Source organism: Ovis aries, chromosome 18, assembly GCF_016772045.2.
Source record: "Ovis aries strain OAR_USU_Benz2616 breed Rambouillet chromosome 18, ARS-UI_Ramb_v3.0, whole genome shotgun sequence".
NCBI lineage: Eukaryota > Metazoa > Chordata > Mammalia > Artiodactyla > Bovidae > Ovis > Ovis aries.
This window is the reverse complement of record NC_056071.1, coordinates 54,965,045-54,978,867: the sequence shown is the minus strand read 5'-3', so window position 1 is coordinate 54,978,867 and position 13,823 is coordinate 54,965,045. Positions and strand designations below refer to the sequence as shown.

The 13,823-nt window shown below is 50.9% G+C and overlaps 1 protein-coding gene across 2 annotated transcripts in view; it reads right to left on the bottom strand.

Moving 5' to 3' along the window:
* SLC24A4 (solute carrier family 24 member 4) overlaps nt 1-13,823 on the bottom strand; it is a 195,986-nt gene that overhangs the window by 48,452 nt on the left and 133,711 nt on the right. The window contains exons 4-10 of one of the 2 annotated variants that reach the window (XM_004017955.5): nt 12,878-12,952; nt 10,024-10,108; nt 9,391-9,494; nt 8,501-8,575; nt 5,731-5,756; nt 3,181-3,234; nt 1,231-1,373 (exon numbers count right to left, since the gene is read on the bottom strand). In XM_004017955.5, coding sequence (XP_004018004.2) covers nt 1,231-1,373; nt 3,181-3,234; nt 5,731-5,756; nt 8,501-8,575; nt 9,391-9,494; nt 10,024-10,108; nt 12,878-12,952 — 562 coding nt within the window. The remainder of the gene's footprint in view (nt 1-1,230; nt 1,374-3,180; nt 3,235-5,730; nt 5,757-8,500; nt 8,576-9,390; nt 9,495-10,023; nt 10,109-12,877; nt 12,953-13,823) is intronic. The other variant, XM_004017956.5, reaches the window with a different exon arrangement.

Genomic DNA, 13,823 nt, shown 5'->3' with positions numbered 1-13,823 from the left:
AAGTTTGTTCAGGCCGCCCCAAATCCGAACGAACTTTTTGGCCAACCCAGCACTTGCTCAAAGTACATATGTGAGGAATCTCCTACCCTGACCCACCCCTAGGGTGAGGGCTGGGGGAGTACCTAGGAGTATAGATTTCGCCCCTACGTGTCCCAGACACAGGCAAACAGTCCCCTCTGAGCCTACGGGAATTAGGAATTAAAGTGACCTAAAAGTGACTTGCCCAAGGCCATGAGGAATAAAAGAGAAATACCCCTCAGGAGGCTGGTCCACGGTGCTTTGGCTCCTGGTTAAAGGAGAGATTTACCAACACCATGGGTGGAACTCGTCGGCAATGCCAGTTAAAGCTGTTTTTTCCCCCAGATCCTGACTTCAAGAACCTATTTAGACCTTAACACAAGTCTTGGGTGGGAGAGGGCGTCAACGCTCTTCTCCCTGGCAGAGCTGCCCCCCTGGATGGAATCACCTGGTAACTGGCTGGATTAAGAATTGAGAATAGGGACTTCCCTGGTGGTCCAGTGGTTAGGACTCTGAGCTTCCACTGCAGGGGATATGAGTTCAATTCCTAGTTAGTGAACTAAGATCCCACATGCCGCAAGGTTTGGCCAAAAAATAAAAAGAATTGAGGACAAGATTCCCAAGGCAGTAGCTGGTCAAGCCCAAACATCTGGGGGTGCTTGACAGACCACGGGCTGGCTTCAGAGGTCCAGAATCCCTAGACAAGGGTCCAGGGAGAAGCTGAGGAGACCAGGCCACAGCTCCCAGGAGAAGGGGCTTCCAGCAGGGCTCTTGGGGGTAGGTCTGGAATTCTCCAGCTCTATGGTGTCCTTCCCAGCCTCGCTGTTCCTCTGGGCAACAAGTCAGCGGTCTCTCTAGAACAGAGCTCTCCAGAACCGGGCCTGGCATCTGAGAAACCACAGGGAGACCCCACCTGCTCTGCCTTCCCAAGTCCTCAGCTTCCTGGCACTGGCCTTTGACCCAGGTCAGAGATATGGTTCACTGCATGTCAGGAAAGCCAGGCAGGCCTTGAGCCTTCCTCAGGAGGCCTGGGGCGACCCCTGGGGACATGACTGTGGACCCTGGGCTCATCTTTGTCCCATCTGAGCCACAGCTCCCAATCACTTGCCCTCCTCATGTAGGGTCCTGTGACCAAGGGAGACAGTCACAGATTATGGTGTGTGTGTGTGGTTTTAATGGCACGTTTGCCCCCTCCTGTCTGCTCAGCCTTACCTTGCCCCAGCAATGGCAGGGAAGGGTCATCAGAGCTACTATCACAGTAATCATTACCATCCTCCAGCTCACTGTTGACCGTGTTGCCATTTGCGATAGTCTTTTGTTTGATTGTGAAAAAGGCCTGCATCTTCACATTGTACCTGCAAGTTAGTTAAGGGAGGTCAGAGCAGCAGGAGAGGCCGGGCAGGGGAGTGGCTAGGGGCGGGGCAGCGGGCAGGGCCTCCTCCCCATCCCTCTCCCCTGCACACCTGCAGTGAGCTTGGCCTTGGGTGAGGGGGTGGGGAGCTAAGAGTTTTTTTTTAATTTTTATTCGATTATATTAATAGTTGCTTTACAATGTTGTGTGAGTTTCTACCGTACAGCAAGGTCAATCAGCTCCATACACACAGACATCCCCTCTTTTTTGCGACTCCAATTAAATTTATCCCAGAGCAATGAGTAGGTTCCCTGTACTATACAGTAGGTCCCCATTATCTATTTCACACATAGTATCAATAGCGTATTTATGTTAATCCTAATCTTTTCAGCTGAGCTGACAGAGCTTCCTGACAGGAACCCTGGAACAATGGGGCCTGCCCCTTTTGAATGGGCTTCCTGGGGTCATAAGAGACCTTTTAGCTCAAGAAAATGACTGACGCCTACTTCTGCACACCATAAGCCTGCCCTAACAAAAGGGAGAGGCCCAAAGCAGGCACTCCCAGGCCTGGCCTTGCTCTCGTGGGTGCCCTGAGGCCCTGTCCCCACACCATCCGGCCAGCGCCACTGTCCCCAAAGAGAGGAGACTCCGTCCCAGACCCCAGGCTGGTGGCCTCACCCAAAGGCACTCAGAGAGGAGACCTTTAAAGACAATTCTCCTGCCGTTTTGACAGCTTACCATCCATTTTTAGAAAACACGATACGTGTTTTATGTCAGCGTGGGGATTCCTAGTCTTATAAACCTCAGTGGTGTTTTCTTTTTTAATTATCTGCGGAGGTGTGAGGAGAAAGTTAAAAATCTGAATGTGGCTTATCTCATGGGTAGCTTTTTTTTTCAATTGTGCAAAAATACATCTGACATAAAATTTTCTATTTTAACTGTTTTCCATTTTCAGGCTCACGTTTCGGTGGCCATAATTACATCTCTAAGATGGTGCAATCGTCTCAAACAGAACTCTGTTCTCATTCATCAAGGAATCATTAATGATGCCCTCCCCCAGGCACTTGGTAATCAAGCTCTCATCTGCTGCCTGCCTCTAGGAATCTGAGTCTCCTCAGCACCTCACAGAAGTGGAATGGCCCAGTATTTGTCCTTTTGTGACCTGACTCCTTTCACTCAGTATAATGCCTTCAAGGTTCCTCCGCATCACGGCATGAGTCATACTTTCCTTTTTATGACTGAATGCTACTCATCCTGGGTAGTTCTGAGATGATTCTGACCGGGGTAAGCTTCCAGAGGGCCTCATGGGTGCAGACCCTGGGTGGAGGGTGTGCACCCACGGTCTGCACCTTTAGAACTGCCTGTGGTACCCTCTGCAGCTGTGCAACGGTGACAGCCTCCAGAGGCGGCATTTTATGAGTCTGGAGAGATTGGAGCTGCCTGGCTCTTTTGAAAGAGTGGCATTAAAGTATCAGGGGATTTATAGAGACAGCAAGCAAGAGCAGTCACCCTGCGGCCAAGGCTGTGGAACAGGGTGGGAGAGAGGTCCTTGACTATTACTCATTCGGGGAGTGGCCTCAGCCTCCTGCCACCAGCCGCCCACCCTGGCCCAAGTGCGGACGGTACCGTACTACAGAGTCTGAATATCTCTCTCCCACCTTGGCTGCCCCAGCAGGGTGTCCCCTGGAGAAACAGGGTGGCCAAAACTGACCGAAAGGGCTGACCAAGGTTTTCTTCTGCCTCTGACGAAAGGCTGCAGCGGGGTGTGGAACCAGGGGTGAGACAGCCCAGGAGAGGAGAAGGGTACTTACTTCATGATCAGGATGTAAAACACGTACAAGATGATGAGCACCAGGCCTTCCCACCTCAGAGAGAGAAAGGAGGCTGGTTAGAACGGGGGAAGCCCGCGGCTGCGGCTCGGTGTGCCCGGCACGGCGGGTGGGGCACCGTGGGGTGTCCTGTCACCTTCCCTGACCCAGGACCCAGGCCAGCGGACGAGCCGCCCAGCCCGCATCTGTCCTGCCATCTGGCACTCGCTTGGCAACAGAGAAGGCTGGGCTGGGGTCTTCTCAACTACAGGGGCTCTGCAGGACTCAGGAGGAGCTCCTCCAGCTACCTAGAAAAGGGAGGAACCACCTCATCCCAGGGCTTCCCTGCTAGCTCAGCTGGTAAAGAATCTGCCTGCAATGCAGGAGACCCTGGTTCAATTCCTGGGTCAGGAAGATCCTCTGGAAAAGGGATACCACTCCAGTATTAATACCCACTCCAGTATTCTTGGGCTTCCCTGGTGGCTCAGATGGTAAAGAATCCACCCGCAATATGGGAGACATGGGTTCGATTCCTGGGTTGGGAAGATGCCCTGGAGAAGGGAAAGGCAACCCACTCCAGTATTCTTGCCTGGAGAATCCCTATGTGCAGAAAAGCCTGGGGGGCTATAGTTCATGGGGTCACAAAGAGTCAGACATGACTGAGTGACTAAGCACAGCACCTCATCCCAGGGAAGGGAGGGGAGTTTCCAGGGGTCATGCAGACTTGACCCTAAAGGGCCCTGCGGTCACGCGAGATTCTGGCCAGAGACCAGAGGAGCTGGGGGTGCAGGTGGGAAGGTGCCCTAAGAACTGCCTGAAGAGACAGGCCGGGCACAGTAGCCTCTTGGGTAGAACACGAGGTGGGGGCCGGTGGGGTGGAGGTCTTTCTGGGGTACACTCTTCCTGTCCTGCAGAAGCAGCATCCAACTCCACACGTGGTAGGGATTTCTGTAGTTCAGAACACAAGCCTCTGGGCAGTCCCATGGCTTAACTTGTTGGGTCATCTGAGGAATGTGTCCTGAAGACCTACTAAGTGCCCAACATGAGCTGTAGTCATTTTGGGGAGCTCTTCCTCTGCTGACAGAGTCCAGAGCCCAGCAGAGTGACAAAGGGGTTTGTCGATGATCTGACCACCGCCTCAGAACTCCGTCTACAGGTGAGGAAGAGGAGACCCAGAGGAAAGAGACTTTCTGGCTCACAGGTGGGGTAGAACCAGCATGCTCTGGTCCCCAAGCATGCAGCTGCTCATGAATACATTCCCACAAATAGTCACATGCAGGATACAGGTCTCAATCACTGTCAACGAAGAGAATGTTTTTACGGCTTGTGGAAGGTATTGGGTTGGCCAAAAAGTTTGCTCGGGTTTTTACCATAACATATTATGGAAAATACGATGTGATGGTGAAGCTCCAATACTTTGGCCACCTGATGCGAACAGCTAACTCATTGGAAGAGACGCTGATGCTGGGGAAAATGGAGGGCAAGAGGTGAAGGGGGCGACGGGATGAGATGGCTGGATGGCATCACTGACTCAATGGACATGAGTTTGAGAAAACTCAGGGAGATAGTGATGGACAGATAAGCCTGGCGTGCTATAGTCCATGGGGTTGCAAAGAGTCAGACATGACTTAGTGACTGAACAATAACAACAACATCATGGGGGAATCTGAATGAACTTTTTGGCCAACCCAATGCATTCATGCCTTAAAGGTTAGAGTGGAAATATCAACCTTCTCTTTAGAAGTTTGTGCCTTTTGTATCTTAATTAAGAAATCATGTCCAACCTCTGTGTCATAAAGATGAGTTTTATATTCTACCCTAAAACTCTTTAATTTTGCTTTTTGCAGCAAAATCTTGAATTCATCTGGGATTTATTCTTACATTAGGTGTGAGGGATTCTACATGGATTCCTTGTTTTTGCAGCATCTGAGGCTGCCCCCTTCCCCATCCCCATCTCTCTGCCTTGTCCTGATGCCCCATCCCAGAACTGGGCCCATTACTGCATTCTCGGTTCCATATTCCATATTGGCCCATGTTTATTCCTGTGCAATACATCATACTGTTTTCATTATTTTAGCTTTATAAAATATCTTGCTATCTAGCAGGGTGGGAATATTAAGGAAAACAATCTGTCACTGAAAGGATAGATAAAAGTATGACTGCTTAGAATGATACCCTTTTTGGGATGTCCCTGGTGGCCCAGTGGTTAAGAAGTCACCTTCCAATGCAGCGGATGTAGATTCCATCCATTGTTGGGGAACTAAGATCCCACATATCACAGGCAATTCAGCCCATGCACCACAACTAGAGAGCCCATGCACTCTGGGGCCACGCCACAAGTAGAGAGAAGCCTGCGCCCTGCAAGGAAGATTCTGTATACTGCAACTAAGACTCTATACAGCCAAGAATAAATAAATATTACAAAAGAATGATAGCCTTTTCTAATTTCACAAGTTCTTATGTTTGTAAAATTAATTTTTAAAAAGATGCAGTGAACCCAACAAACAAGGATACTACTGAAAAATGAAAAAGAAACAAATGTTTAAAACTTACCACACAATTTCTTCATCATATATGAACTGGGAAGGCAAAAGAAACAAGAATGGGGGGACAGATTTACTCCAAAAGAAGAACAAACAAGGCCCCTAAGTACCGTGAGGTGACACACACCAGCTTGCTCTGATTTTCACAGAAAGCTGGCACCTCTCTTTGGGTATGGGTTTCTCAAACGTAGAAGTGACCCTTCCTTAGTGGAAACCTTGGTCTGCAGATGCTGCAGGATGAGGCCTAGTGTGGGTCTCCAAAGAGAACTGGTCTGGCCTTCTGATAATCCAAGTAGCCATGGGGGCCCATCTGCAGGGGTCTGCCCTCATTAATGGAATAAGGTTGCTGAAATCAAGAATCTTAAAAACTGAAAAGGTATCTCTGTATGTATGTTTGCGCTTGCATATCTATCTATCTTTCTATTTATCTATCTATCTATTCCTCCCTCCATCTTTGGTACTTCTGTGTGGAGTAGGATGGGGTAGGGTGGGGTAGGTGGGGAGGAAAGGGTGTCATTGTCTTAAAATAAAGAATAAGCCCTTTGGAAGCTCTGAGGACAAAGGACCCACTTGTACCACTTGAAGGGAGGCCAAGGGTGATGGTGAGGTTGCCACAGCTTCATAAGAGGGCACTGACATTGCCCAACAACTCCACCCAGCATCCCCTATGTGGGATGCAGACAAATGATGCCTTTGTGGTGCTGGGAGGCATCCTGTGACTGCCCCAGCCAGGCCCAGTGCACACAGGAGGGGGTTATGCCCACCAATCAGATCTTGGAGACATCGGGGTCCCTACACACAAGGCCAGGACAGGCCACGGGCTGCAGTCTGGATTTGGGCCCACTGCACCCTCTGCTGGTTGTCAGGCAGGCAGCACACACAGGATCTGCTTTGGGAGGCCACTCGGACAGGGTCATCCTGGCTGGGCACAGCTGAGGCTCCCCAGTCTCAAGGCTCTGAGGAAGAGGCAGAGGGGAGCCTGGTATCACATCAACAGAGGGGAGCCTGGTATCACCATCTGGGGAACTTGGGGGACATGTATGGGGACAGTGTCAGTTTTTTATGACCCAGTGGAAGGCTACTGGCATTTAGAGGGTGAAGACCAAGCACATCAGTCAATCTCGAACATGTAAAATCTTTCTCCCAGAGGAGTTATCCATATTTGACACACATCTTAAATGTCCTGCTAGCTATTTAAGCCAGCAGCAAAAAAAATGACCTGAGCTTTGAACTTAACTCCATTTTATAAATCAAAGTATTTTTACACAGTTTTAATAAATACTTAATTTTCTAGTGAGTTAGCTATCACACAAGTGGAGAGGGATGACTGTACTTGGCTCAGTTTAGGATTTTATCAGAAGTCATTCACAGTTTCAGAAAATCCCATCATCAATGTCAACACCATTCACAGGGTGGCCAGTCCAGCATATTAGCCTGCACTGGCACCCATAGGGCCTGCAGACTTCCTGTATGAGGTCAACAGATTATATCACTCAGCATTCCAGCATCTTCCTGCCCAAATAGTTACACACTAGATGTATTCTTTTATTATGAATTACTTTTGTCTTTTATGATATGCTTTTGGGCATTATGCTGATTTGGTAAAATTGTATATAGGTAAATTGTTTTACCTCTAACTTTCATTTTTGGGGGTGTGGTGGGCAGTCTCCCTTGTATATGTGGCCTGATCTTAGGGATCTTCTCCTAACAGAATATGGCAAAAGTGATGGCTGTCACGTCCGAGATTCGGTTACAAACAGACAGTGGCTTCCATCTTGGCACCTCCTCGCCCTTGCTGGGAGGGGAAGCAGTCCCCAGTGATGTGAGCTGTTCTATGGACAAGCCTTAGGCCTGCCCACTGCCTCACGAGGGATCTTAAAAGCAGATTGTTGCCCAGGGGAGCCTTGACATAACTCTATTCTGGCTGGTGAGTACACCGATGAGACATCCTCAGCCAGAGGGCTTGGCTAAGCCACTCCCAGATTTGATCCATAGAAAAAGGGGGCAATAAATGTTTGCTGTCTTAAGCTGCTGAGTGTTGAGGGAAATTTGTTACATGGCAATAGCTAACTAATACAAAGATCATGGTTATCAAATCCAGTTGGCTCTAGATGTCCTTAGGGGGAGAACTATTCCAGAATACATTTCATACTCTGAGATCTCGGCATGCCACACGCATCTGCCCTCTTGATATGACCTGCCCTCATGCAGTCACTTGAAAGCTCCTCTTGGATGGAAACTGCTCCCCTGTGGACGGCATGGTCCTCGGCAGTAACCTGCATCATGGGCTTCACTGCTGTATCGCTGTCACATGTTATGCATGATGTCACCCCAGCCCTCAGTGGTCCCTGTTTCAGGCCCTCTGCCTTTTCTGCACACATCCTTGCTCCCAGCTGCCTACCCTGAGGGCTCCCAGCTGGTCTCTCTCTTCCCAGCTCTGTAGTGAGCTAGGAAACCAGAAACTGTGCTCCTTAGGAAACTGGCTCTAAGTGAGGGTCTCGAGGCCTCTGATGAGCACGTTCTTAACCTTAACTGCATCAACCACATAACGCCTGCTTTAGTTTTTTCAAGGCCTTTCTGCCCTCAAGGTGGTACCTGGATGTGCTTGATAACCAAGGCATCAGGTATGAGGTTTTCGGGACAGGGAAGCACCGTGGAGGGGAATAGGTCAACACGACCACAGTGAGTGGCCAGCACACCCCAGGGTGGGATGCCGTGGGTTCTCTGGTCCTAGTGCCAGGGACAGGACAGTGGGGCGGGGGGAGGGCGCGTTAACTCACGGCAATGAGCACGATGACAGACAGGGTGTAGTACACGGAGTCTCGGCACACGGCCCACCATGTCAGACGGACCACCTGCCGAGCAAAGGGCCATTAGCGTCACCAGCTGGGGAGACGGGGTATGGGGGACACAGCTGGGGGGGTGTCCCATTGCCCCCAGACCCCTGCAGCTGCAGACACATGCCCTCGGAGCTCATCTTAACTGTCCACCAGGACCACAGCGTGTCTGGCTGCTCCAGGCACCTCACTCTCTTGGTCATATTTGGGGACAGAGGACAGTGGGTTCGCATTCATAAGTAATGACAAAGCTGCCCCCTGCTCCTTCACGGTGACCATGTGGCACGTATCCCAGGACAAGCCATGTGGCCGGGGAGGCCAGAGACACTCACTCTTCTCTCAGCACTAGAACTTTCTGGGGGTGACTGGCCACCTCCTTCTACCTCCCTTGGCCAGAAAGAGCTTTCCATGAGCCCGACTCTCTGAGGTCAAGTCTAATGTCCCCCTGTGGCTCCAAGGATCAGGAAGATGTGCTGGGAAATCAGCAAGCCAGCTTCACGCACCCACAGGGAGGCAGAAGACAGGCCCCAAGTAAGTCCAGAGTCTAGTTCATGGTCAGGGTTACAGGAAACACTCCTTAAATATTTACTGCTGTCAAATAAACGCCCCACAACCCACCCCCAAGACCAGCCAAGGGGGCAGCTGACGTGTTTCTGCTCTCAGACCCATGGGTGGAAGGAACACAGGACACCCGTGTTACATACAAGGAAAGGGGCCTGGAGGGGACACCCCCACTCAAAGCCACATGGAGTTATACGCATGGCTAAGGCTGGGCCTTGGGTCTCTCCCACGCTATCCCTATGCCATTTCATGAGAAGAGAGACACCACTGACCTGCCCTGCGAATAATCCACAAACTCCGATTATACACAGGATATTGAACACAGCAGAGCCCACAATGGTCCCGACCCCGACATCTCCGTGGGTGATGAACACGCCTGGGAAGAGAGAGGCGCCAATCTCATGTGCAAGCCCAGGCCTGCCCCTTCCTCAGACCCTGGCTGGTTCCGTGTCCCCCACCCCATGAATGGACAGGACTTGTTCTTACTACCAGGGAACACCCGAGATGCTGGTGAGAACGACAAAACCAGAGATAGAAGAGTCATTAGGGGCCTGCTACACCAATCCTCCCATTTTTGGGAACAGCTTTATTGATAATTCACATGTTGTAAAATTTACCCATTTAAAATATCACTTTAGCATTTTCTGGTATAGCCAGAATTATACAATCATCACTGCAATCTAATTTTAGAACGTTTTTATCACCTCAAAAAAAACCCCATACCTGTGAGTACCCTACTCCACCCCACACCCCAGGGAACCACTAATTCACTTTCTCTCCACGTCTCCCATTTTACAGATGAGAAAGCTGACACTCAGAGCTGAAAAAACATGCCCACAAGAGTCTGGGCACCCAACCTGGGTTCTTCCTAATATCCCGTGTCTCAAGCTGATAGGATTTCTTACCAATGACAGAGGCAAACAGCTCTGGTGTTGAGCTTCCCGCAGCCATGAAGGTGGCTCCAGCCACATCTTCGCTCAGATGGAGTTTCTGAAACAGAAGTGACCGCAGACCCTCAGGCTGTACTGCAGGCGCAGTAAGCATGCCTGCTGGCCACTTATGGAGACCGCAGGGCGTAGCCCCGCAGCCAGAGTCAAGCTTCAGGGCTGGTGGCCTCTCTTCGCTCATCCTGAGCACACGCCCTCCTCCACTCTGCCTGATGCTCACCCCAGAGTCCCCTCTCCCCTTCCCCTACCTGTCAGTTTTTGTTCATTGTCTGAACGCTTAAACAGTCTCTCTTTGATAAAGACTTTTTAAAAGGGCCACCACGAGTCAGCCCCTCCCCCAGGGAAGAGAAGCTGAAACGTGACTCATGCAGTAGGGATCTGAGGTCCATGTGCGTGCTTCCCCCACTGGATGACAAGATGGGTCTTTTTCATCTTTGGATGCCTGGAACAGGAGCTGGGGGTCGTCGGGGAGTCCCCTAGTCTAGCGCCTGTCACTTCTGGTGCTCACGCAGACCTTGGGTACCATGCGAACATGCATACATCAGGTTGTGGGATGTGGAAAACTCAGGTGTATAGCCTGGCCTCTGCATCCCAGAAGGCCTTCCCAATGGCAAGCCGGACACCTGGCTGCCCACTGGAATAGACCTCACCTCCTGTCCCCAGAGCTGAGTTGGTCCTGGGTAATAATTTCACTGGGGGAGCATTTTCTTCTGCCAAGCCCTGGGACAGGGCTAAAACTATCTAGGCCCACTCTGCTTGGTGAGACCATGTTCTGGACACAGAGGCCCATCCTCTGATCTGGAATTTGGGGCTGGGGGCTTTGGGTGCTTGGGAAAACCATGGAAATTCTGGGTCCCCCAAATGCCAACTTGAAGGTGGCCAGCTATGGTCCTTAGAAGGCCTCTGGGAAGACTGGCTCAGAGCAGGACTTGGTCTCCTCCAGCCCCCACCTCCCAAAGCATTCCTGGGGAGCCTGGGCTCTGAAGCCACTGAGGAATCCATTCCCTGGGCCAGTACAACCTCCTCAGTAAGCTTGCTACTGGAGTCCTCAGAAGGGTTGGAGCTGTGGGTTTGGTGGAAAACGGGATGGGGGCATAGCATTGACCCCCACCCCAGGAAGAAGCCCACCCACCCTAGCCCTGCCAAAGAGGAGGTTTCACAGAAGTTCAGCCATCAAAGCACCTACGATAGCTTTTAGCAGAATCCAAACCATGCTATATCCTGTCCTTTCTCCTTCCTGCCTTTGCCTGGGTCACTCCTTCCCTCTGGAATGACCTCCTTCCACTCAGCTGGTGGAACTTCTCACTTCCAAAACCTGGACCAAATGCCACCTCCTCCATGAAGCTTTCCTCGGTTTCTCCCCGGAGATGCTCCCTCCCTCCTTTTGAATCCTCAGTACCTTTGATGGGTCTCACTAGGTCTCTTCCATCAGCCTTCCCTGTGAAGCCAGGACCATCACCCTTGCTCACCTCTGTGTTTTTAGGGAGATGGGTAACCTCGTCTAGCATCTCCACTGAATGTGTCCTGTGTCCGTGGGCTTCTGTCACCCCAAAGGGGGCAGGGGACATAACCTGGTTGCTGTGACCCACAACATATTCCAGGATGTGTATTCTGGAAAGACCAGTTGACTGTTTCTCCTGAGGGTCTCCTCTGAAGAAGTGATAGCCCACCACCCCAGGGCTGCCTCTAGGTTGAACATTCAACCCTGACATCCCAGCAGCCATTTCCTGATTCTGTTCCTCCTCGCTCATTCTCTCGCTGACAAGTGTCTTAGAGAAGAGCATATCGTTTGATCTGGGTGGGGTGAGGGGTCAAGCGTGGAGCAAAGGGAAGGCAGGGCCTTTGCACACTTTTGCCAGGTCACTCACCACTTAGTGAACTAGGTCAAAAGCAGCCAGTCCTCCTGGAGCCCAACAGGGGATAAAGTAATGGGGACGTGCCCACCCCTAACGATCCATGTCCAACTGGCAAATGTCCCAACGACAGTATGGCTTCACACAGCTGGGAGACTTCAAGTGGATAAAGTGCAGTGACACCCAGATCAGTCTGCACTTGTGCATGTGTGTTAAGTTGCTTCAGTCTTGCCCGACTCTGTGTGACCCTATGGACTGCAGCTTGCCAGGTTCCTCTGCCCATGGGATCCTCCAGGCAAGGATGCTGGAGCAGGTTGCTGTGCCCACTCTCCAGGGGATCTTCCCAGCCCATGGATTGAACCCACATCTCTTATGTCTCCTGCATTGGCAGGCAGGTTCTTTACCACTAGCGCCACCTGGGAAGCCCCCAGTCTGAACACAGCAGATGCTAAAAACAGAGACAGTTTTGCTTCCTTGGCTAGAAGCTGAGGGAGGAGGGGGCAGGACTGGGAAGACTTAACACAAGAATTAAAAGGAGAAAACGTCAGGCTGCAAAGGTTAGGACCAAGGGCATTCCCTGCCATTGCAGCTCAGCATCTTCCCTGGGGACACAGAGCCCCACCTGGTACCTGTCACTTGCAGCTGGTTTTGGCAAATACTCCCTAACTAACCAGCTTTGGCTTAACTACCAGCATCTGCTATGAAGCCAGAGGTCCTGGGTAATAATTTCACTGGGGGAGCATTTTCTTCTGCCAAGCTCTGGGGGAGGACACCACCCCCTAATTGTAATCTGGAGCTTCAGAGCAAGGCTTTGCACTAGCAATGCCATGTACTTGGCCTGACAACCTTCATTGCCAGAGTGCTCCCCACTTCTTGGCCTGGTACTGATACGCCAAGTGTCAGTCACCCCCAGCCCCTGACCCAGGCTTTGCCAAAGGTCCTAAGTCCTTCCCACGCACCTCGCAGATCTTCTCTAGAGACGGAACAAAGAAGTCATCACACACTATGGCCAGGGCGTAGAACATGTACAGAGCCTGCAAAGGAAACAGGGAGACAGCCATCAGCCAGGACTCCCGCCAGCAATGGGCATGGCCAGGAATCCATCACACCCCAAACCAGCCTGCTTGGGTTAGGAAAATTCCAGCACCACTGGGGTGTGCTTTTCCTCAATCCCCTCACTGGCAGATGGGGCCCAGACAGGAGAAATAACCTGCTGAGCATCAGACGGGACTAAAAGTCAGTCCACAAGGTCCTGTGTGTCTTCCTCTCTTCTTAAACAAGCAACCCTCTCTCTCCAACACACAAGTAGGCCCTCGACAGGCAAGATCCAAACCTCAAGGGCCGAGAAGGCAAGCATTTAAAACCATCATCTTAAGAGTTTAAAATAAGCATCATCCTGATTTCCCCTCTTAGAGTTCTAGCAAAGGCATCATTTCCTGTCAACAGCTGCCTACCTCCTGCCAAAACAGACAACTTGAGGCCCAGCATTTCCTGGGATGCTGCTTGATGTTGGTCCAGGTTAAAATACATGAGCCACTGAACATTGGGAGGCTCAGGGAAAAGAATCTGATTCTAGGGCTGATCCTGGGAATTTTTTGCCGTGTGATTTTGGATAAGTCACGTCTCCAAGTCTCATTTTCTTCTGTTTGATGACAGAGCAAGAACAGATCAGTAGTTTTTAGATGATGTCATCTGCAGAACTCCTCTCTGACCTGTCCACCCAACATGACTTTACTGAGCTCATCTTGTATGCCAGGTACTATTCTAGCCATTAGGGACAAGGTGACAAGAATGCCAGGAAAAGCATCTGCCTCTTTGTGGGGCACAAATAGGCAAATAAAGTATCTATAATGGCTGGGAAACAGCACATGAAAAGGTCTTGAGGCAGGAGTGTGTTTGATGCAT